Genomic DNA, 23,112 nt, shown 5'->3' on the forward strand with positions numbered 1-23,112 from the left:
GAATCGGAAATCCATGTATCAGATATTGAAGTGCCATACATGTTTCCTGGATAATTCGAGGTCCCTGATTCCGAATCCGAGCATAGTTGTGACGAAAAAAAATTATTTCCGCTGCTTTTGCTCGATACATTTTTTGCGCCTGACAACCAGTATCGGCAACTGGACATACACGATTAGTATGTAGCCAAGTATGATATGTTGCCTATGGCAATATTTTCACGGCGCGACTATTACATAAGTTCAGCTACTATAACCAACCAACTTTCAAAAGGGCGTAAAAGGAAAAATAATCCATCAACTAGTTTTTCCTCCTAGATTCACAGACCCTCGAATATTTTTTCAAATATTACTTGATAAACCAAAGGGAATAAAACACCTTCTAACAATATAGGTACAAGCTTTATTTATGAAATGGCACCATAATTACAAATACAAAATATGAAAATATTATGTAAAAACCTTTGAAAACTTTAGATCATGCTTACATCGAACCAACGACTGGTCGAAACAATTTGAGAATGACAAATTCACACTAAGAATTTCATAAAAAGCACCATGATACTTCAAGATCCCCGTTACGTTTGTGAAACACAGACCTAAACAAATAAAATAATAGACTAGGCGAATAATTTCATTATTATACATAACCTTAACGTTTATAATACAAAATTTGCAACAATATGTAATATCAATACATCGAACAACTTAAACTCTTCAAGGAAAGTGCAGACAAACTTTCCGATCAACAAACTATCAAAAGCTTCGCCTGCAATTTCCGCAAACTCTTAGAACAATAATATGAAATAGTCAAGATTCATCAAATCAAATTTTACATTCTTTGGTGTAACTTATAAAACGAAAAAACACATTTTCACAATGCCACCATCATATAACAGTATACACAATAAAGAGGCTTGATCACAAACATTGCATCCATATATACAGGGCGACCCAACGGGAGAGACCCATCACAAGTTTACAGGGAAAGATGCATCGGATTTCTGAAATATCGTACAAATGCTACAAGGCATAGATATCCGTTTCTGGTGTAAACGGAAAAAGTTAATCTCTGCGAATATTTTAAACAGGAAGATTTATCTTTATAGTGACTTTGTACCAAATTTCGAAAAGCTACAATTTATATTTCTACGTAAACTTCTGATCGGCCCCCAAATGGGACACCTTGAGTATATATGTATATATATATATATTTATAATAGTTATTATTTATACTTTCACTATAATAATATAAAAGTTTCAAAATTTATTGTATTTTCAACTATATCCTTATTGAAAGTTATTGATAATAATACTTTTCACTGAATCGTCTCAGGGGAAACCTTAAACGTGAGAATGTGACCTTCCGGACAAATCTAAATAAACGATTTAAAAATAATAACAAACTAACACAGCTGGAATCTTCCGTTCGGGACTAAATAAAACTACAGATAATAGAAACTGTACGTAATCTCATCATAACGATTAAAAAACTGATTCAAATTATGCTAAACTGAGCAAATTTGTTCGGAATTAAACTATATAATGACAGAACTTCCTAAACGAAGATGATGATTTCGAGGAGAACCCCTCGGAATCACAACCGATAAAACACCTGTCACTTGTCATTGAATGACAATTTTGACAGGTGACAGATGGATTTCCACCCACCCATCCGAACGTAAAATAATCTAGATAGAACAACTTTTCAATAAATAAAGTGTCATAAAAACTCTAGCTACTAACAAAGAAACCCATCGAGGAAAAATGATAATTACCTGCCTTTTTCAATATAAAAACCACGTTTCACGGCCCTCTTGATAATATCGCGGTCGATAACCCTACCTACTCTGATCAGACTTCTACTGGATGGCGCACAGCTGTTTGCGCAACTCGGACTCGTTCTCGTCTAGCTCCACCTCCTGCGGGAAGTGGGGCGTGCCGTTGCTAGCCACTTCGGGCAGATACGGCTTGTAATCGAGGCCCGATCGCTCGTAGAACAGGATGTAGGCGGAGCTAGTGTCGATCTTCGGTATCTTGGCGTCGCTGTACGCGCATCTGTACGCACTCACCGACGACCTCGAACCTTGCAGCGACGATCTAGACCCCGCCCTCTCCCTGACGAACGACGCGGTGAGGTCGGCCTGCGAGCCGGCCGGCGTGCTGCGCGCGGACCTGGGGGCGGGGCTGTCCCGGGCGCGCGAGGCCCCGCCCTCGTCCGAACTGTCGGCGTCCGCGAAGGTTATCTGCGTGTCCGACTTGACCGATATGGTGTCGAGGTCCCTGTCCGCCAGGTGGAGGTTCCTCCTGCGCGACAGCGGCGTGCAGCCGGTCTTGTCCTGGGGTAGGGTCTTGATCTTGCTGGAGTTCTCGGGGTCGGCCAGCACCTCCCTGCACGAGCTGTCGTTGTAGCAGTACCAGTTGCCGTTCGGGTTGCACGCGTACGAGATGTAATGCCCGCTGGTTAGGTTACCCGAGTGGCTCTGGAAACAAAGCGATTCTGAATTGATTATCAACAATCAATCGTTCCGAAGAAGTGTCCTTATGTTAAATTTCCATGATTGGAACTACACTGCGCAAAAAAATTAACGCACATTATGGAAATCTCGAATTTATTCTACAACTGAAGGTGTTCTCAATGATAATTATTTTTATCAGAATTATGCATGCATATGTTGTCCACTTTCAACGGTTTTCTTCAATACAGATGTTTTTTTCCCAGCAGGAATAAAAAAAGATGATATTATCAGTTTTTGAATGTATTGGCTCCATTCTAAAATCAGTTGTTCTCGTGATCAATTCTAGTGATCAATAGTTTTTCTTTCGTTTGATTTTCTACACTCGATCGCTATGCAACGCGAAATACGCAATTTGACCCAAGAGGAATGTGCCCAAGCGGTAGTTTTGCGAGAAGAAGGGTGGACATACACAAGAATTGCAGAAAGGTTTGGAGTTTCCCATACAAGTGTGTCCAGAATGTTGCAGCGATTCAGGGAGACAGGTATGAATGTCCGAAGACCAGGACAGCGTAGACCACGGGTAACAACTGCCATTCAAGAACGTTACTTGAGAGTTTCTTCGTTGAGACAACGGTTTGGAACCGCTCGCCTCCTTCAAATTCAGCTTGAGCAAACTCATGAGGTGCAAATTAGCAGTCAGACAATAAGAAATCGCCTCAGAGAATATGATTTAAGGCCTCGTGTCGCGGCAAGTTGCCCAGCTCTTACCCCAGCCCATCGAAGGGCGCGTTTGGATTTTGCGAGAGAGCATATCCATTGGGAAGAGGCCGATTGGGAAAGAGTTCTCTTCACAGATGAGCCTAGATTCTGCCTCTACCATCGTGATCGACGTTACCTTGTATACAGACGTCCACATGAAAAATATGCTCAGTGCAATTTCCTGAATACTACTGGTTTCGGGGGAGGATCGATTATGGTATGGGGTGGAATATCTTTGACTGCTCGCACTGACCTAGTGGTCGTTGATAATGGAGCTATGAATGCTGATAAGTATATAAGGAACATTCTTGAAGAGCATGTAGTGCCATTTGCCCCATACATTGGTGAAAATTTCATTTTTATGGACGATAATGCCAGACCCTATCGTGCGCGCATCGTTCAGGAGTACCTTGAAGAGGTTGAAGGCTCTCGAATGGAATGGCCAGCAAGAAGTCCAGATTTCAATAAGATTGAGAAGGTTTGGGACAACCTCAATAGAAGGCTGAGAAGTTCAGAAAATCATCCAGCTACTCTTAATGACTTAGGAATCCAACTCGGAGAAATCTGGGAAGGATTAGATCAGAATATTTTAAGATCACTCATTTTGAGTATGAACCGTCGTTGCCGAGCTGTAATTAACGCAAGGGGTGGAAATACCAAGTATGAAATCACTTATCAGCATTTCAGTATTTTGAAAATTGTTCATTTCCCTTCTTTCGAATGAGATTCGGTGAAATCCTGAATTTTTCTTCCATTTAATGTGTCTTGTTTCGTTCAAAACCTTCCCGAGAGAACATAAAAAATAAGTTATAAAGTCAATGTAGAGTTAACTTTCATTAAAATTGAGATTTTCAGAATGTGCGTTAATTTTTTTGCGCAGTGTAGATAAGTCAATGGTCAACTAGATATTAAGCTGTGCCTGGACTATTTCAGGTGTAATTTTTGACGTATTTTTAGTTATTCAACGCAACTTCCAGCCAATCACTGATGATCCTCACGAATATCAATATTCGTCTCCAAAGACCTAAATCGAAGAGTTGGTTAATCAAAAACGATTGAACTTCGTTCAAATCAATATGGAGTATCAAAATGGAGGAAAATAGGCAATTTTCTCACTCACCACGACTGCGTACAGTTGGTACTTGAGGTCGAAAGGATCCTGCCCCGGTAACAATTTGTGCTGGTGGTAATCCTTGAGGTGCTCGTCCACGATGGGCGTCTTCAGCAGACTGGTCGACTCCAACCTGGCCCTGACCTTGCTCGCGCTGTTCGGCCTCCCCTTGTGCGCCGGCGCGCCCGCCTTCTCGCCGTCTCTCGGGCATGCGTCGCACTTGACCGGATCGTCGTTCAGCAGCTTGGAATGCTCGTCCTTGGCCTCCTCGGCCGTCTCCTCGACTATCTTCTCGCTGTTCTCCTTCTCGGCGTTGAGGCAGTCCTCGAGCTCCTTGTTCTTGCGCTGCTCCAACAGCTGCCTGTGCCTGTGTATCGTCTCCTGCGGTATGGAGGCTAGGTACGCGGTCGGGTCGAAGTTTTTGAACGGGAAATTGACGACCTTCTGCGTTTTCACCCATTTGCTGTTCACGTAGTCGAACCGCTTCAGGTGTATTATCTGAAATTAGACACGTGATCTCGACATCTTTCTCTTTTATTGCCATCCAGGATATTTATGCAACTTACCAATATGGGTGGCAGTCTCCAAATCTGTAGTTTCTTCGTCGCCGGCTGTTTGTCCTGGCAGTTCGAACAGTGATATTTAGCCTCCAATCTCTCCTCCGACGTGAACGCCTTCAGACAGTAGTCCAGATCGATGGGTTCCGTGTGGAGCTTTCTGCATACCTGCACGCTCTCGTCCTCCACCCAAACCTTCTCCCTGTTGCTCTGATACCTGCGAAACGATCGATTATGTGGGATGATTCGATGATTACGAGGGGGAAAAATACCTCAAATGAAGGGCGGTCGGGTCCCAGTCTATAGCTATCCTCATCACGTTTTGTCCACCCCTGCAGTAGTCGAACAGCAGTTCTTCCGTGCAAGGCAACGTGCAACCCCTGCAGAACTGCGTCCAGTGACAGAGGGCGCATATCTGGCCGCCTTGCAGGACCGCCTTCAACGTGAAAGGAAATTCGTATTTCAAAGAGTCGTCACTGAAAGAGAATTAAATAAATTACTACATAGTTTTTTTTTTACTTCAAGTATTATTTGTTGGAGAACGAACTAGTTCAATCCTTGATGGCTGCTGGTTTCAGGGAGGTAAAACATTGTTCTTATAATGCTCAGTTTAGCATCTACGAGGATGTATTGATATCTAGTTGGCCTAGACCAGTTTAGTTGGGCTAAACCGGATATCAGAAGCAATATTTCATACGAACGCGTTCATCATATAGTTCACGTCAATTTGGACATGAGAAAAATTGCTGCAAAATGGATCCCCAAATGTTTGAATGTTGACCAAAAGCGTTCAAGGGTAGAAGCATCGCGTTCGATTTGTGCTCGATTTGAAAACAATCTAGACTTCTTAAACCGAATTGTTACTTTGGATGAGACTTGGGTACATTTCTACGATCCAGAAACAAAGCAACAATCGATGGAATGGCGACACTCTGGTTCTCCAAGACCTAAGAAGTTTCGTGTCCAAAAACCTGCTGGAAAAGTTCTGGCTTCAGTTTTTTGGGAGTGCCATGGAGTAATCATGATTGATTTTTTGGATAAGGGTGGAACAATAACCGGAGATTACTATTAGACATTACCGACCACTCTACGGGAAAAAAATTAAAGAGAAACGACGCGGAAAGATATCCAAAGGTGTTTTTTTTTTGCAGGACACCGCCCCTGCACACAAACCACATGTTGCCATGCAAAAAATTCGTGATTTAGGGTTTGAATTACTAGAACACCCCCCTTATTCACCAGATTTGGCTCCATCCCACTATCATCTCTTTCCTCAACTGAAAAAAGTTTAGAAGGTCGTAACGTTTCTTCCAACGAGAAGTTAATAAAAGCTGTGGAGGTCTGGTTTGAAGATCAAGAAGAAACATTTTTTTTTGAAAGGTCTGCAGACGTTGTAGGTTCGCTGTAATAAATGTATCCAATTAAGGCGTAATAAAATATTTTGACATTGAAATTCTGTTTGGTTCTATAGTGGGCTAAGAATTTTTCAATATATCCTCGTAAGATCTATTTCATTTTCATCATTTTTTTTAAACTTTGTCATTTTAGAGGTTTTTATATGTAGAAAATGTAATGTAGGGGTGATTAACTCGATCAATTGATGAATACTAACCAGTCCGTTGCGTGGTTCGTTTGGTCAGACTGCGGCAACGGGCTCAGCAACCTGGTCACCTGCTCCCAGACGGTTTCGTACATGCTCTGGCACGTACTCCTAGCATCACAGCCTAACAGGAGCGGCACGCCGAACAGGCTCGGTTTGCTCTTTTGTTGCGAAAGGAAATACGCCTCCTGCCTCACGCACTTCCTGTGAACGGCGATCAGATAGTTCGGATATTTCGACGACGAAGAAGATCCCTCTGAAAACAGAAACGAGAAAACTGTGACGCGTCGGACCTAACCTCCAAGTTTAAGCCGATCTCGACTCGTGTACCTACCGGAAACTGTCGTTGCCGACGAGTTGGAATGGATCGAGGCAGAGGAACTCTTGAAATTGAGACCGTTCGGTAGTTTTCTCAGTTCGCCCTTCGATTTCGTCTGAAATTCAGAACTGGCGATGAGTTGGACATAAAATCGACATCTCAAAGAAAGATCCGATCGATATATTCACAGAAAAACTCCCAATCATACAGGGTGTCAATGACTGGTTGCGAAAAAATCAAGGGATGATTGCTTGGCAAAAATAGAGTGGATCTTTCTTATAATTTTGTTTTTTTTTTGAGTAGCCGTTGCTCAGATACAGCTCGCTTAAAATGGCACATAAAAAGAAATCGAAAACTATATTCCGAAATTCATTTCATTCGATAAAACTGTTTGTGAGATTGAACTAAAAATAACATTTTTCATGGTTTTTGAACAGCCTCTATCTTTTGAACCGAGCGGAATCGAAAAAAATGGTCAAGAAAAAAGTGTTTCTTTTGACCTCAAGAATCTACTGGTAAATTATTTGTACGAGTCAAAGACTCACCCTGTATACCTATTATATGTAAATATAACCGAAGATAATTCAAATTTTGTACTTCTGTTCGTTTTTTTCTGTTTACTAGAACAAATTGAGAATTTAATTGTATCAATAATTTTGAATGCTGATTAATTTGCTCCAAATTTGAATATTTTCCTTTTAAAATACTTCTCTAGTTTTGTGATTGAAACTGCAGAAATTATTGAAGGTCTTTTGTGACCAGATATCAAGTTGCGTCTGGACTTTCAAGGCCTACTGGGATGTCAATCATTCTTGAATGGACTACATTTAAGGGAGAGCCACACTATTTTTTGTAAAGGAATCACCCCTTACATTCTTTCGCAACTGTTCATTCACACCCTGCATTGAATCAACAACCTAACAGAACAAATAACAATGATGTATATCGAGAATTAAAAATTTGAATCCCTCGATAATTAGTACAACGATAAACATTAAAACATTCTGATTAATCACTGCCAATTCGACTCTGCAAAACAAAGCATTCGTTTGATTAATAAAAAAACAGTTAGTTGAAAAAAAAAAACGATGAATACTATTTGAACACTACCATACAAATATCTAATCAAACTCATCTAACTCGGATGCTTCTCATTCCAAACAATATCAACACTATTATATCCAACAAAACTTTACGTAAGTACTGATTATGTTCTGCCCTTGGACTCTCCCAACAAATAATCAAATGGTATAAAACTGAATTAATCAAACGAAAGACCTCAAAAAATTACAACAAATCCCAATTTACTACTTTTGCGAAATGAGTATAATCGAATGAACATTTTTTTCTGAAAAACATGCCGAAGAAGTCAACTATCCTGATAAAAACAATCAAATCACACAGATCTACCCAACCCAACGATTGAGGCCCTTTAAACGCTATCAAAAAAAATATATGACTAAAAAAAAAACGACCACGTGAATGCACACGCGGCAGTTTCTAGAGCGCGTGCATACCTTAAAGCAAAGTATGTTGGGCATGCAAAGGGCCGAACCACCTCTTACCTCTGGACTGTGGGACAACGGTAGGTCAGAAACTGGCAAATCAGCCTCTGCGAACAAAACGAAATGCTGTAAAAATCTGTAGGTCACCTAAGAAAGTAATGCCAATCTTTTGTCCGATGAAAGAGTCTGATTAAGACATATTCTCGATATTACTTGTTTAAGTTAAGAAATATTGCTCAAAAAAAATTGCATCTTCTATTTTTATTTCTTGTGTTTGTGGGGGAGGAAACCCAAACGAAATTTTATAAATAATTCAAGCTCCCAAAATATCCTTCAGTCAATAATACAGGGTGATTCTGTTTCTTGGACTGGGGCTAGAATTCTCATGGTGACTTTTGGTGGAAGCTCTGATTTGATCAGTTCTACTACCTTACATTGGAAAAATTTGAGAATTTCGAGGTAGAATTCCCGCTGCCAACCTTACCTGAGTTCCCGTCAATGCTGTCCTGTTCAGTTTCCTCTTTGCATTCGGGCAGCTCGTAGGCGTACAGCTCGGTGGCCGTCAACGTGTTTATTTTGGTCTCGTCGCTCAGTATCTGTTTGATCTGGGAGTAGGCCATTTCGGCGAGCAGCAGTCTTTCCGGCTCGATATCACAGAGGTCTCTCAGTTGTTCCTTCAGCTCCAGGTACCTGGCCTCGGAATTCAACCGAAGTCCGTATTTGACGGGGATGTCCCCGCTAAGACGTATCACTGAAACGACACGAGGGTGAAAAGTCTCTCGATAAGGGAGTATTAACGTCGACTTACCAAGAACTTCGCACAAGATATAACTTTCCATCGGTAGGGGTAAACTTAACAGGTTGAAAGGGTCGAATCGGACAGACTCGTGACCGCAAGTTTGACAGGTAACCTTAAAAAATGACAGTTGATTATGATCCATTCACTTCTTACGAAAGCAGTCGGTTTACTATAGAATAATTTTTCAAAGTTTTGTAACTAGAAGGGAGTAAAGTTGTCACACATGAAATGTCGTTAATGACGACGTTGCCAAATCCTATTTTTTGCGCGAAGTGCTTGCCAGATTCTAGATTTAACAGGTTGTCGCGTTGCACTGCTGCCTCGAGATGTATTGTGCCCATCCAGTTCCAGAGTTCTAATGAACTCCAGTATTGGAGATGGCTTCAAGTTTAGGTTAGAAGTATGTATACCTGGCAATTTTCTTCGAAAACCTGCAGACGCTGAAAGTGTTTACATCATAGAAACTTTTTTCTTTTTACCACCTACTCTCCAAGATCCACTACGTCTCTACGATGCTAGAGTAATTAGCACCGTGGGCTCCCTAACTATACAGGGTAAGTCTTTGTTTAGTACAAATATTTTACCAGTAGATTCTTGAGGTCAAAAGAAACACTTTTTTCTTAACTTTTTTTTGGAATCGGCTCAGTCTTAAAGATACAGGTTTTATCTAATGAGATGAATTTCGGAATATAGTTTTCGATTTATTTGATGAATCTTTTTCGAACACAAGATATCTCCCACGTCTTCCAGTTTTCTCATTATGACCAATACGTACCATAAAAATACCAAAAATTCAAAGAACCCAACTCTTGAAACCAAGTTGGACGCTATCTAATGAATATTTGAACGTTGCGCGCCGTTTTCGAGTAATTTCAAAAATTAAAAAGAATCTGTGAAATTTGAAAAATTAGATACTTTGGCTGAATACAACTCTGTTTAAAAGATCCACAGATGTATAGTGTCACAGATTCAGCTCGTTATTTTGAAGGTAATTTTGTTTTTCAAAGCGTGGCACAGCTCATTATGAAGACTTAGAATGGCTATGTCTTTTTATCAGGGCCGAATCGAGAAAAATGGTATAGGAAAAAAGTGTTTCTTTTGACCTCAAGAATATACTGTTAAAATATTTATACGAGTCAAAGACTCACCCTGTATATTCAAGATGATAGAGTTATCATCCCTTCTTCTGTCTTCTTCTTTCTGTCTTTTTGTAAGTTTACAATGGTTCAGTACAACCGATTATGTCTCACCGAATATTTGCCTTCCCTTGGTGCTTACAAAATAAGTACATAACAACTAGAAGGCCAAGAAATCTACGTTTACGGACCTATTTGCCCTAAAAAGCCTACCAGTCGAATCGCTGTCATTTATGCGTCAAACAGATGACATACAGAAACTGACACCTAATGACAGTTGTTGAAGCGCCATCTTTCGAAAAACTCACAATTCCAACCCTACCTACGTCGTAACATCCAGCAGGCCGAACGCACAAAACTCACCTTCTCCTGTGAGCGTCGTAACCTTCACCGAAGGCTTTACGAGTCAAAGACACTGTGTTGCAACATGTGTCAAATTTTCTAGGCCAACCGACTGCGTTTATACAAGTGAACGGACAGTTATACTCACCTAGGACTCTGAACTTTCAGACACAATATATGGGCGATATCGAAATAAAAAAAAAACACTCACCTTACTTTTCAATTGTCCGTAAAACAGGTCGGTTATGATAGAATGGTCCCTCGCCAAGTGCTGTTGCCAGGCTTCGTCAGCGACCACTTCGTCCGGCCTACCGGCCGAATCCTTCAGCTCGCTGTACAATTTCTTAGGGACCCTGTTCAGATCTTCGTGCAGCGAATCCAACAGCCACGCCAGCAGTTCCTGCAACGAAATACCGAAACTTTGACGCCCCAGTCAACGACTTTTGTCAAAAGCGTCCCGTTTACCTGCGAGTCGTGCTGCCCGCCCCCGCCCAGGTGGGGCGCGTGCTTGGTGACGCAGTAACGGAGCTTCAGGGGGGCTACGCTCCTGGTCGATCCCGCCCACAGCTCCCTGCACAGCTCGGCGTACCTCCTGGCCACCATGCCCTTGGTGCCGAGGGGATTGGTGCTGTTCAGCTCGCACAGCTGGGCGTCCCGCTGGAAGTAGAGGGTCAGGGGTCGGGTGTTGGAGACTGCCTGCAGGGCGGAGTTCATGAAACACGTGTTGCCCAGGTTGTGGAGGCCGGTGGCGCCTGTAAGGGAGGGTAGATCGTGACTTAGGCGATTTAGGAAGCGGTAAATCCTGTCCGGGCTCCTGTGCTGTGCTTATAACCAGCAATAAAGAAGATGTAGCAAAGGGGGTGCAATGGGAGGTCGGAAGTACTCGAGTCACATCGGAATAGCCACAAGCCACGTCACACTTGCGCAGGTTGGTGAGGTGACGCAGCTTTTTCCTGCGCTGCACGTACTACACTGCGCAAAAAAATTAACGCACATTATGGAAATCTCAAATTTATTCTACAACTGAAGGTGTTCTCAATGATAATTATTTTTGTCAGAATTATGCATGCATATGTTATCCACTTTCAACGGTTTTCTTCAATACAGATGTTTTTTCCCAGCAGGAATAAAAAAAGATGATATTATCAGATTTTGAATGTATTGGCTCTATTCTAAAATCAGTTGTTCTCGATCAATTCTAGTGATCAATAGTTTTTCTTTCCTTTGATTTTCTACACTCGCTATGCAACGCGAAACACGCTATTTGACCCAAGAGGGATGTGCCCAAGCGGTAGTTTTGCGTGAAGAAGGGTGGACATGCACAAGAATTGCAGAAAGGTTTGGAGTTTCCCATACAAGTGTGTCCAGAATGTTGCAGCGATTCAGGGAGACAGGAATGAATGTCCGAAGACCAGGACAGGGTAGACCACGGGTAACAACTGCCATTCAAGAACGTTACTTAAGAGTTTCTTCGTTGAGACAACGGTTTGCAACCGCTCGCCTCCTTCAAATTCAGCTTGAGCAAACTCATGAGGTGCAAATTAGCACTCAGACAATAAGAAATCGCCTCAGAGAATATGATTTAAGGCCTCGTGTCGCGGCAAGAGGCCCAGCTCTTACCCCAGCCCATCGAAGGGCGCGTTTGGATTTTACGAGAGAGCATATCCATTGGGAAGAGGCCGATTGGGAAAGATTTCTCTTCACAGATGAGTTTAGATTGTGCCTCTACCATTGTGATCGACGTTCCCTGGTATACAGACGTCCACATGAAAGATATGCTCAGTGAAATTTCCTGAATACTACTGGTTTCGGGGGAGGATCGATTATGGTATGGGGTGGAATATCTTTGACTGCTCGCACAGACCTAGTGGTCGTTGATAATGGAGCTATGAATGCTGATAAGTATATAAGAAACATTCTTGTGGTGCCATTTATCCCGTACATTGGTGAATATTTCATTTTTATGGACGATAATGCCAGACCCCATCGTACGCGCATCGTTCAGGAGTACCTTGAAGAGGTTGAAGTCTCTCGAATGGAATGGCCAGCAAGAAGTCCAGATCTCAATCCGATTGAGCAGGTTTGGGACAACCTCAATAGAAGGCTGAGAAGTTCAGAAAATCATCCAGCTACTCTTAATGACTTAGGAATCCAACTCGGGGAAATCTGGGAAGGATTAGATCAGAACATTTTAAGATCATTCATTTTGAGTATGAACCGTCGTTGCCGAGCTGTAATTAAGGCAAGGGGTGTAAATACCAAGTATTAAATCCCTTATCAGCATTTCAGTATTTTGAAAATTGTTCATTTCCCTTCTTTCACATAAGATTCGGTGAAATCCTGAATTTTTCTTCCATTCAATGTGTCTTGTTTCGTTCAAGACCTTCCCGAGAGAACATAAAAAATAAGTTATAAAGTCAATGTAGAGTTAACTTTCATTAAAATTGAGATTTTCAGAATGTGCGTTAATATTTTTGCGCAGTGTATTTGACAAGTCACTAACAAGCTTTATTTGATTGTTTCGCAAAAACTCACGCTGCGTCACCTCACTAACCAGCGTTTCTATTTGCGCCGTGCCTTAGGCGGTGTTAACGAACAGTTTATAGGGAGGATGAATAATAGTGAGTTTACGCAGAGTTACTAAGAACTAATATCTAAGAAAGGGACAAATCTAGTTGGCAGATGTCTGCCATCTATTAAATTATCTTCTTCATCACTTTATCCATGGTCTATGCTAAGCTACTGCTAACGTACAGAGTTCTGCCAGTGAGCTTGACGTTGCCACCTTCTACGTCATCACCCTTCCATTCTTCGCTGTAAACTGAATTGCACCTCCTTCGCTAGATCTTAACCAGCAATATAAAATTTTGAATTCTCTAAGACTTGTAGTATATATATATATATATTCTTTTGATATAGAGCATTACAATCTTGAACAGCAAACAATAATTATAGCATGTGTATGAGATACAGTTTTAGCAGAGGTTAGCGTAACGGGGTACCATACAAATTGGTGTATGATACAAGAGCTTAGGGAAAAACCTCAGTAAAAAAACCCTTTCTCCCCGTGAGTGTAGTGGATTGTAATTGTTCACGAAATAAGCTGAAATATTCCATATTGAAGGGCATCTCGCACTGCAAAAATTGATTCTTTCTCCAACAAAAAGGAAAATCCAGAAAGTCTTCTCCAAGATACCAGAAACTTTTATCTGAAATAAAGAGAAAACAAAAGCAGAAAAACGTAAAATAATAAAATTAGATTCAATATGTCAGATTGACCTAAAATTGACAACCCAATTCAAAAAAGATTCGGAAACTGCATGTATAGCTCTAAAACCATCCTGAAATTTATAAATTGGACAATGATTAACTAGATGATTTATGGTTTCTTCTGGTTCCCCGCATTCACAACTAGGGCTTTCAACTGAATTCCACCTGAAAAGCATGCTATTGCAACGTCCGTGACCTGTTCTTAAACGATTCAGAATACACCATATTTTCCTGGGAAGATCAAAACCAGGAACTCTATTCGAAGGATCAGTTACTAATTCTTTGTTGAAAATAGTGCACCTATTCCATTCAGACTGCCAAAGGTCTTTGTCCTTTATATTCGAGTTAAGAAAAGAGTTGGACCATAAAGGTTTACGCGACTTCAGTCTTGGAATGGTATTTTCGGGAATATAGGATAGAATTGGGAACGAGTCTGGAAAGGATTGGAATTTTTTCCAGGAATTCATAACCGCAGTCTGTCTACGAATATGGGGCGGTAAAATGTTTGAAAGAACTGGTAACCATTGAATAGGTGAAGATCTAATAGTTCCAGTTATGGTTCTCATGGAAATATTCAGTTGTGCATCAATTTTCTGCACATGAGCACTATTAATCCAAACGGGGCAACAATATTCAGCAGCCGAAAAAACCAAAGCTAGAGCTGCCGTTCGAAGAGTGGCTGCATCAGCACCCCATGAAGTGCCAGCTAGTTTATGGAGAATATTATTCCTGGTTTTTAACTTTAGACGCAGACTATCCAAATGGGCTTTGAAATTCAGCGAGGAATCCAGCTTAACACCTAGATATTTCGGATTGAAGTTATGTTCCAAAAAAGAATTACCGAAAACTACACTCAATTTTCTATATTTTTGATGATTATTCAAATGGAAACACGAAACCTCGGTTTTATTTGGGTTAGGACACAAACGCCACTCGAAAAAGTAATTCCTCAAAATTTCTAAATCCGTAGATAAATTATTTTCTATGCATCTAAAATCAGAATGACGGAAAGCGAGGGCAATATCATCAGCGTAAATAAATTTCTCAGAAGAAGTCGTAGGGATATCACACAAATATAAATTGAAAAGAAGACTTGTAGTAGACAATAAGTAAGCAAACTGTCATACACAGACTCAATAACAAAGTTCTACGACATCGTCTGTTCCGCTGTTGCCAGATTTCCCATAAATTACAAGAACCTACACAACCCTCACCTGGCGGCAACGATATCGTCGGCCTCCTCTCCGAACTCAGCATGGTCCTTTCCGAATTGCCGGCCGCCAAGGCGCCCAGCTCCTCCGGCCACGTCAGGTCCTTGTTCCTGACCTCCAGCAGTATCTGATCGCAGTCCACTATCCCCAGATCCTGCAGCGTCGCGTTCTCGTCCTCCAACAGTATGGTCTGCGAGTCCTTCACGTGCCACAGCCTCACGTCCTCGATCTTGAGCGCCAGCCGCGAGCACAGGAACTCGATCACCTGTCGCACGTTGGCCAGCCTGCTGAAGGCGGCCGTGTGCGCGAGGTACCTGCGCGGCGACGCGACCGGACCGGCGGCCAGGCCGGCGGTGCTCAGGGCCGCGGCCCCGTAACCGCCCACCACGGTGGTCCAGTTCGTCTGGCTGGCGACGAGCTGCGTGTGGTGCCTGAGTATCTGGAGGTTGGGCGGATAGAGCTCTATCTCGACGTCGTGCCTGCCCGTTGGCCTTATGACCTGTCTGGGCAGGGGTAGGGGACCGCCGTACCAAAGGGCTAGGGCTTTCCACAGGGAGTCCGGCACCAGTTCGAAGTCCCTGTGCTGCACCAGGGTGACGTCCCTTTTCAGTCTTCCACCTGGAATGGAATTGTACTTTATCCAAAGAGTATCAACAAGAGGTTTCACTTTGCCGATTTACAAGGGAAGATCGAATGCATGGAATTTTAACCTTGAAGTGGGGAGACGGTACACGCCAGCCATACTGCGCCCAGATTCACTACAGTCAAACGAGAATCTGGGCGACCAATCAGATTGGGACTTGCGAACAGAACGAACATCTGCTTTCGTTTTCGTCCCTTCCACTAAACCAGGCAACATTCAACCGGCCAAAATGATAGAGTGAATCCTCTTGTTGATACTCTTTGCTTTATCAACCATTCGATAAAATCTTTTGTGAAATATAAATCAAAATTGAATTTTTTATGGCTTTTCAACAGCCTTCATCTTTTAAACCGAGCCGATTCGGAAGAAATGGTAAAGGAAAAAAGCGTTTCTTTTGACCTCAAGAATCTACTGTTGAAATATTTGTACGAGTCATGGACTCGCCCTGTACAGTCGATTTTTGTTGAAATGGTTCATTTTAAGTCGAAAAAAAGACTGAACTTTGAAATCACCCTGTAGTAGAAGTTGAAAAGAATGAGAGGGATAACGCCTTAAGAGGAAGGCAATGAATAATAAGAATTAATTCAGATGCACACCACCCGCCGATACTGATTCGACAGGAGTTACGATCTGAATGAGCTAGCCAATATGCCATCGTCAGGGCCACCAAATAGAGTACGCTCCATCGAAGAAAAGCAGATGCTGACCATGGTTTCGGTCTCGTTGGACTTCGTCGGAACAGCATATCCTTTTTCCCGATGGAATAACGCGTGCCAGTATTGAATAAGGGTCCGGAAAAAAAGCTATGTTGCTCTGACGAGGCCAAACGAGACCGAAACCATGGTGAGCATCTGCTCTTCTTCAATGGAACGTACTATATTTGGTGGCCCTGACGATAGCATATTGGCTAGCTCATTCAGATCGTAACTCCTGTCGAATTCTTATCGGCGGATGGTATGCATCTACATTGATGGAGGAGTTCCCTACATGTTGGCTAACCTAGAAAAAGGTCTACCAACGGGGAATGATTGCTTTCTGACGAAACCTACTTCATTCTTTCCGCAATGATCAAATATATTTATGAAATTCTACTGAGCTTTCTTGAGTTTACTTTTGAAAAGAAAAAAATATTTTCATAACCTCGATTGCTGATTGGTTGAAATTTATGTTGGTATCACTACTTCTTGTGACAATTGACATATTTCATTGGCAAATGTCATTTTTACTGATAAAGAAGACAGAAGTAAAAGAGTAAACTGTGACCATTTACGCCATTTATGGTTATGTTATGTGCAAAGTTTTGGTTATGTGCATAATCTTTGCTTGAACCATCGACTTAATATGTCTATGATATAACCAAAACTTTGCACATAACCTAACAGATTACTTTTTCCTTCTTGACATTTGCCAACGAAACATGTCAATTGTCACAAGAAGTAGTAACACCAACATAAATTTCAACCAATCAGCAATCGAGGTTATGAAAATCTTTTTTTCTTCAACAGTAAACTCTAGAAAGCTCGGTATAATTTCATAAATATATTTGATCATTGCGGAAAGAATGAAGTAGGTTTCGTTAGGAAGCAATCATTCCCCGTTGGTAGACCTTTTAGACCTTTTTCTAGGTTGGCCAACATATAGGGAACTACTCCATTCTTATTATTCATTGCCTTCCTCCTAAGGCGTTATCCCTTTCATTCTTTTCAACTTCTACTACAGCGTGATTTCAAATTTCAGTCTTTTTTCGACTTAAAATGAATCATTTCACCAAAAATCGACTATACAGGGCGAGTCCCTGACTAGTACAAATATTTTAACAGTAGATTCTTGAGGTCAAAAGAAACGCTTTTTCTCTTTACCGTTTCTTCCAAAACGGCTCGCTTTAAAAAATACAGGCTGTTGAAAAACCGTAAAAAAAAATTATTTTCAGTTCTATTTCACGAACGGTTTCGTCGAATGGAATTAATTTCGGAATATAGTTTTTCATTTATTTCATGAATCTTTTTCGAACATAAAATAACACGCACGTCTTCCAGATTCCTCATTATTACCATTACGTACCATAAAAATACCAAAAATTCAAAGAACCCAACTTTTGAAACTAAGATGGACGCTATCTATTGAATATTTGAACTTTTTGTAAAATAAGAGTATTTTTCATATTTTCTCGTATGATGCGCCGTTTTCGAGTAATTTGATGTTCAAAAAATGAAAAGTATCTGTGAAATTTGAAGCATTGGGTACTCTGGCTGAATACAACTCTGTTTAAAAGATCCAAAGATGTGTAGTACCACAGATTTAGCTAGTTATTATGAAGGTAATTTTGTTTTTCCATGGGTAGCACAGCTCCGAATCAGAAAAAATAGTATAGGAAAAAGGTGTTTCTTTCGACCTCATGAATCTATTGTTGGAATATTAGTGCAAGTCAAAGACTCACCCTGTATATTCAAGATGATAAGATTCGACTAAATTTCAAGGCCTTAAAAAGCCACAACGAAATGAATTTCGCAAATACCGAGGCCAAAAACAGTACTCTTCGCTCTACGAGTCGAATCGCTGTCATTTACGCGTCAAACAAATGTCATACCGAAACTGACACCTAATGACAGTCGTTGCAGCGCCATCTTTCGCAAAACCCTACGAATTACACAGTTCCAACCCTACCTACGTGGTAACAACGAACGCACAACAAAACTCACCTTCTCCTGTAAGCGTAGTGACCTTCACCGAAGGTTCCACCACCAGGTTAGAATTGTCGATGGGTCCCGGGCTGCTCTGGCTCTTCTTAGAGCCGGTTCCCGAACTGCTGGACACCCCTGAACTGGACACGGACGCCAGACTACAACTGACAGAAAGAACCACGACTTTAACGACCGCTCAACCTCCCTCGCGAACGCTACCTACCTATCACCCCTACTCAACAAGTCTCCCATCGATTCCATACTGTTTGAATTGAACTCGTTCGAGGCGGAGGTGTAATCCGTACAGTTGCTTATGAGGCTCTCGTCGCAGACTATGCCCTCCTCGACCTGGATACGCGAGTCCAACCGACAGTTACAGTGGTCGGCGTTTGTCTTAGGGTTGCTGGTGTAGGCCTGCCAGTTCTGCCACCATTCCGACGACACCAGGTACCAGAACTGGCCCACGTGGAAACCCCGCCTCTCCTCCCGTTCCAACCATCCCATCACTGGAAAGAACACAAACAAAATAAGCTACTACATGGGAAAAACATTTGGTGAACGAACTAGTACGAGGATGTATTGATATCTAGTTAGCCTAGACCAGTTCCATGCATAAACAAAATATTGCGTTACCATAGCAACGAACAATAACTCATTAGAAGTGTCAGTGTGAAGTATGAGGTCGAAAAAGTAAACCATAGTTAAGCAATAAATTAAAAGAAAGATGTCCACCGAAATTGTGAAAATCGAAAAATTGGAGTATCGAGCCATCATCAAGTACCTGTATTTAAAAGGGTTAAAAGGTGAGCAGATTTACGAAGATATGCTTATGACCCTTGGTGATCAATGTCCTTCGTATGCGACCGTGAAAAATTGGACTGCAAGCTTCAAAAGAGGTAAATTTTCCATTGAAGATGATGACCGATCGGGAAGGCCAGTTTCTGTGTCAGTCTCCGAAAATATCGATGCTGTTCATGACATGATTTTATCAGACCGTCGAATTGGGCTAAAACGGATATCTGAAGCACTAAATATTCCATACGAACGCGTTCATCATGTAGTTCACGACATTTGGACATGAGAAAAATTGCTGCAAAATGGATCCCCAAATGTTTGAATGTTGACCAAAAGCTTGCAAGGGTAGAAGCATCGCGTTCGATCTGTGCTCGATTTGAAAACGATGTAGACTTCTTAAACCGAATTGTTACTATGGATGAGATTTGGGTACATTTCTACGATTTAGAAACAAAGCAACAATCGATGGAATGGCGACACTTTGGTACTCCAAGACCTAAGAAGTTTCGTGTCCAAAAATTTGCTGGAAAAGTTCTTGCTTCAGTTTTTTGGGATTACCATGAAGTAATCATGATTGATTTTTTGGATATGGGTAGAACAATAACCGGAGATTACTATTCGACATTACTGACCACTCTACGGGAAAAAATTAAAGAGAAAAGACGCGAAAAGCTATCCAAAGGTGTTTTGTTTTTGCAGGACAACGCCCCTGTATAAAAATCCCATGTTCCCATGAAAAAAATTCGTGATTTAGGGTTTGAATTACTAGAACACCCCCCTTATTTACCAGATTTGGCTCCATCCGACTATCATCTTTTTCCTCAACTGAAAAAAAAGTTTAAAAGGTCGTAAATTTTCTTCCAACGAGGAGGTAATAAAAGCTGTGGAGGTCTGGTTTGCAGAGTAAGAAGAAACATTTTTTTGAGAGATCTAGAGACGTTGCAGGTTCACTGTAATAAATGTACCCAATTAAGAGGAGAATATGCTGAGTAATAAAATTTTTGACAATGAAATTTTGTTTGTTTCTATAGCAGGCTAAGAATTTTTCAATACATCCTCGTATTCATGCCAAAAAAACTCACCGATCTCATTTTCGTGATGCCTGCAGTCGGGCTTCAGCCCCAAAGAGACGTGGCACACCTGGAATAAGAGTTCCAACAACGGAGCAACCAGGGTGTTATCCTCGACGCTCCAAACTAAAAATTCCTCCTGACTCAGCCCCCCGAACTTATCCAGTCTCTTGCTGAGGGAATTCAGGGTCCTCTCGTGTATGTTGTTCCTGTTGCTCGAGTCCATCTCCCCCAACAGAGACGTGTCCGGGGTCATCTTGTCCAGGGACGTCGAAGACCTCGAATGCTGGTTACATTCGCATGCCACGTATATCAACGTTTGTATCATGTGTTTCAGTTCTTCAGAGTTCAGGTAACAATCTCTGTCCATGTCGAAGATTTTGAAACAAACTGAAAGAGAAGGAACCATTAAAACTGGATCAAAACATAAATCAGGCGGATTTTCCTCACACTTCATACGTTCTGCCAGAGGTCCCCTACAGGCAGCCGATATGCCACAGCAGAGCTCCTTAAAGTCGATATGTCCATCTCTATTAACATCTAAGGCTAGGAACAACCTAAAACATGAGAAATTAAATGTCCAATAACGATCTCTTAAGGATTTCATTGATTTTACCCCTCGCACGCTGTATGAGGAACGGGTGGACACACCAGGGATCTTATGCAATTTATATCGAGATGACCGGTAGGTGACGAACTCTGCAGGGCCCAAAAGCACTTCTCCAACTCGCAGATATCTTGTTCCTCCAAGTGAGTAACTCCCGCCAACGTCTGATAAAAAGTTGGCGTCTCAACTTCCGAACTCAACGATACGCAGGGATTCGACAATAACCTGAAAAGATGCATGAAATTGATCAAGAAACTCCCTTCATAGTTTAACCTAGTATTTATACTGATCGGCAAGATGGGAAGCTCAAAAAATTCCTCACCATCTCGAAAGTATCGTCGCCTCCTTATTGTATTGGATCCAAGCCCTGAAATGATCGAAACCGACCCTGTCTTGCCCGAAACCGAACAGAGATACGATCGTTCGGTCCAGGGCTAGGTTTGGTTTGTTCGATGGCTCACACGGTAACGTCCCCTCAGTCTGTAAAGCGGCCTGGAATTCGCTACGGATAATGTGAGTGCCTGAGTCGTTGCAGTATAACGACCAGAGGAATCTTGAAAGAAGAAAAATTTCAGCATTATATGACAATTTGGACAATGAGATTTCAAATGTATTATAAAGTGGCTTTTGTTGCACTGATCACCCTGTAAACAATTTCATTGTGAGAAATTTCTCAATAAACAAAATTAAAAGAAATCTTTCCACCCATAACATTGTCAATAGAAACAATCAATGGGTAACTTAATCATAAATCTTTGTATGGAGAATCAGCATTATCTCCTAATTGTACCAAACATTCAATTAAATATTTGAATAATGGTTAAATCTGTGTTATTATACACAATTGACAAATTATTAGGGAATGCTTAATACATTTCCATTAGTGTTGAAACATCAATTGTACAAGCATGATTACCATTAATGCAATCCTTATAAATGATGACTAAGAGGATTTTTTCAATCAAACAACCTTTGATCCTGAAAATTTCAATCTACCTGAGAATTCATTTTGATATTATCAACTATAAGTTTTCAAATATGCTCTATTTTTCATTCTGAATCATAACCACATGCAATATCCAGCTTAATAAAGAAGCATTTTGAGTATTCCTCATTAACCACTTCTATCTATGTCACAAAACTAGAAATAAGTCCCTAGCTGACTCACTGACTTTCATAAGAAGGTAACCAATTGAGTCTTAATTAACTTACTTAATTTTTTCATCTTGTGTGCCTTTAGTCAGTAGAACCAATCCACATACCAAATCTTTCAGCACTATACCCCTAGGACCCCCTCCGCAAGCAGTATATAACCATTCTGCAATGGTACTTGGTACCCCATCACCAAGAACATTCTGGGTAAACGCTGATTTACTCAAATATTGATTGCCTCCTGTTAATCTTTTGAATGCTTCACATATTCTTTTATACTCGACTTCTGACACTGAAATTTCAGTATTATGTTATAAATAGTATAATCATTATCTTTTGTTTCTTATCAATATAAGGAATGTTACAAATTATAAATCATTCACGTTTGTTTATATACCTTCTCAAACACACCTTGAATAAGCACCTATAATATTTACCTACTTGGATATAGGTATTAAGATCAAGATCACAATTGTAACGAAATAATAGACATTTAATACTATCCTAATTAATTCGTGTGTTATCAAGCTTCGCACGTTAGTCACTTGAATTGAGAACAATTAAAATTACTAAGCTTAATAATGATTATTTAGATTCAGAAACTCGTTAATAAGTAAAGAAGGAAGTAGGTACATGGAAGAAGGGTTGTACGAAGGGATATTCACAACGGTTGTGGCAATTACATGATTAGCAATTAAATAATAAATAAATTGTTTATTATTTACGTGTATGAAATATCACATGACATAATAGAAAAACTGTCAAAAGGTTAATCAATTTCTTATAATCAAGGTACATACTCCGTTTAGCTGCATCTTCATAGCTTAAACATAATCTTTTCGAATCTTTAGCACCCATTTTTACGAAATCCGACTATTCCTTGACATGTTATCAGTTTTAAACACTAGAAAAATCGATTCAGAAACGTAACAACATTCGGAAACAAATTTTCATTATGGAATGAGTGACGTTTGACATCCATAATTTGACAAAGGACACTGGATTTTTTCTGTTTTCGTCCTTGTAAGCATAGAGGAAAGGAAATATCAGCTCCAGGAGAAAATATTAATTTTCTAATCGACAATCTTTTTGTTTGAAT

At 40.9% G+C, this 23,112-nt stretch overlaps 1 protein-coding gene across 2 annotated transcripts; it reads right to left on the reverse strand.

Moving 5' to 3' along the window:
* Positions 1–380: 380 nt before the first annotated feature.
* Positions 381–22,994, reverse strand: LOC123320753 (ubiquitin carboxyl-terminal hydrolase 32-like). Of its 2 annotated transcripts, none has more exons than XM_044908164.1 (20): positions 22,814–22,994; positions 22,074–22,305; positions 21,184–21,414; positions 20,871–21,086; positions 20,705–20,811; positions 20,267–20,644; positions 18,613–18,895; positions 18,408–18,553; positions 15,069–15,683; positions 11,050–11,336; positions 10,796–10,984; positions 9,116–9,218; positions 8,792–9,058; positions 8,368–8,414; positions 6,818–6,917; positions 6,496–6,739; positions 5,156–5,359; positions 4,893–5,100; positions 4,336–4,824; positions 381–2,480 (listed from the first exon to the last, which is right to left on the reverse strand). In XM_044908164.1, exons 1-20 carry the CDS (start codon positions 22,869–22,871, stop codon positions 1,860–1,862), a joined length of 5,025 nt encoding a protein of 1,674 aa, XP_044764099.1. In that variant the 5' UTR covers positions 22,872–22,994; the 3' UTR covers positions 381–1,859. The 2 variants fall into 2 exon arrangements, with proteins under 2 accessions (XP_044764099.1, XP_044764098.1); XM_044908163.1 differs by having other exon boundaries at positions 8,320–8,414.
* Positions 22,995–23,112: the final 118 nt, after the last annotated feature.

This window comes from Coccinella septempunctata, chromosome 9 (assembly GCF_907165205.1).
Source record: "Coccinella septempunctata chromosome 9, icCocSept1.1, whole genome shotgun sequence".
Lineage (NCBI taxonomy): Eukaryota > Metazoa > Arthropoda > Insecta > Coleoptera > Coccinellidae > Coccinella > Coccinella septempunctata.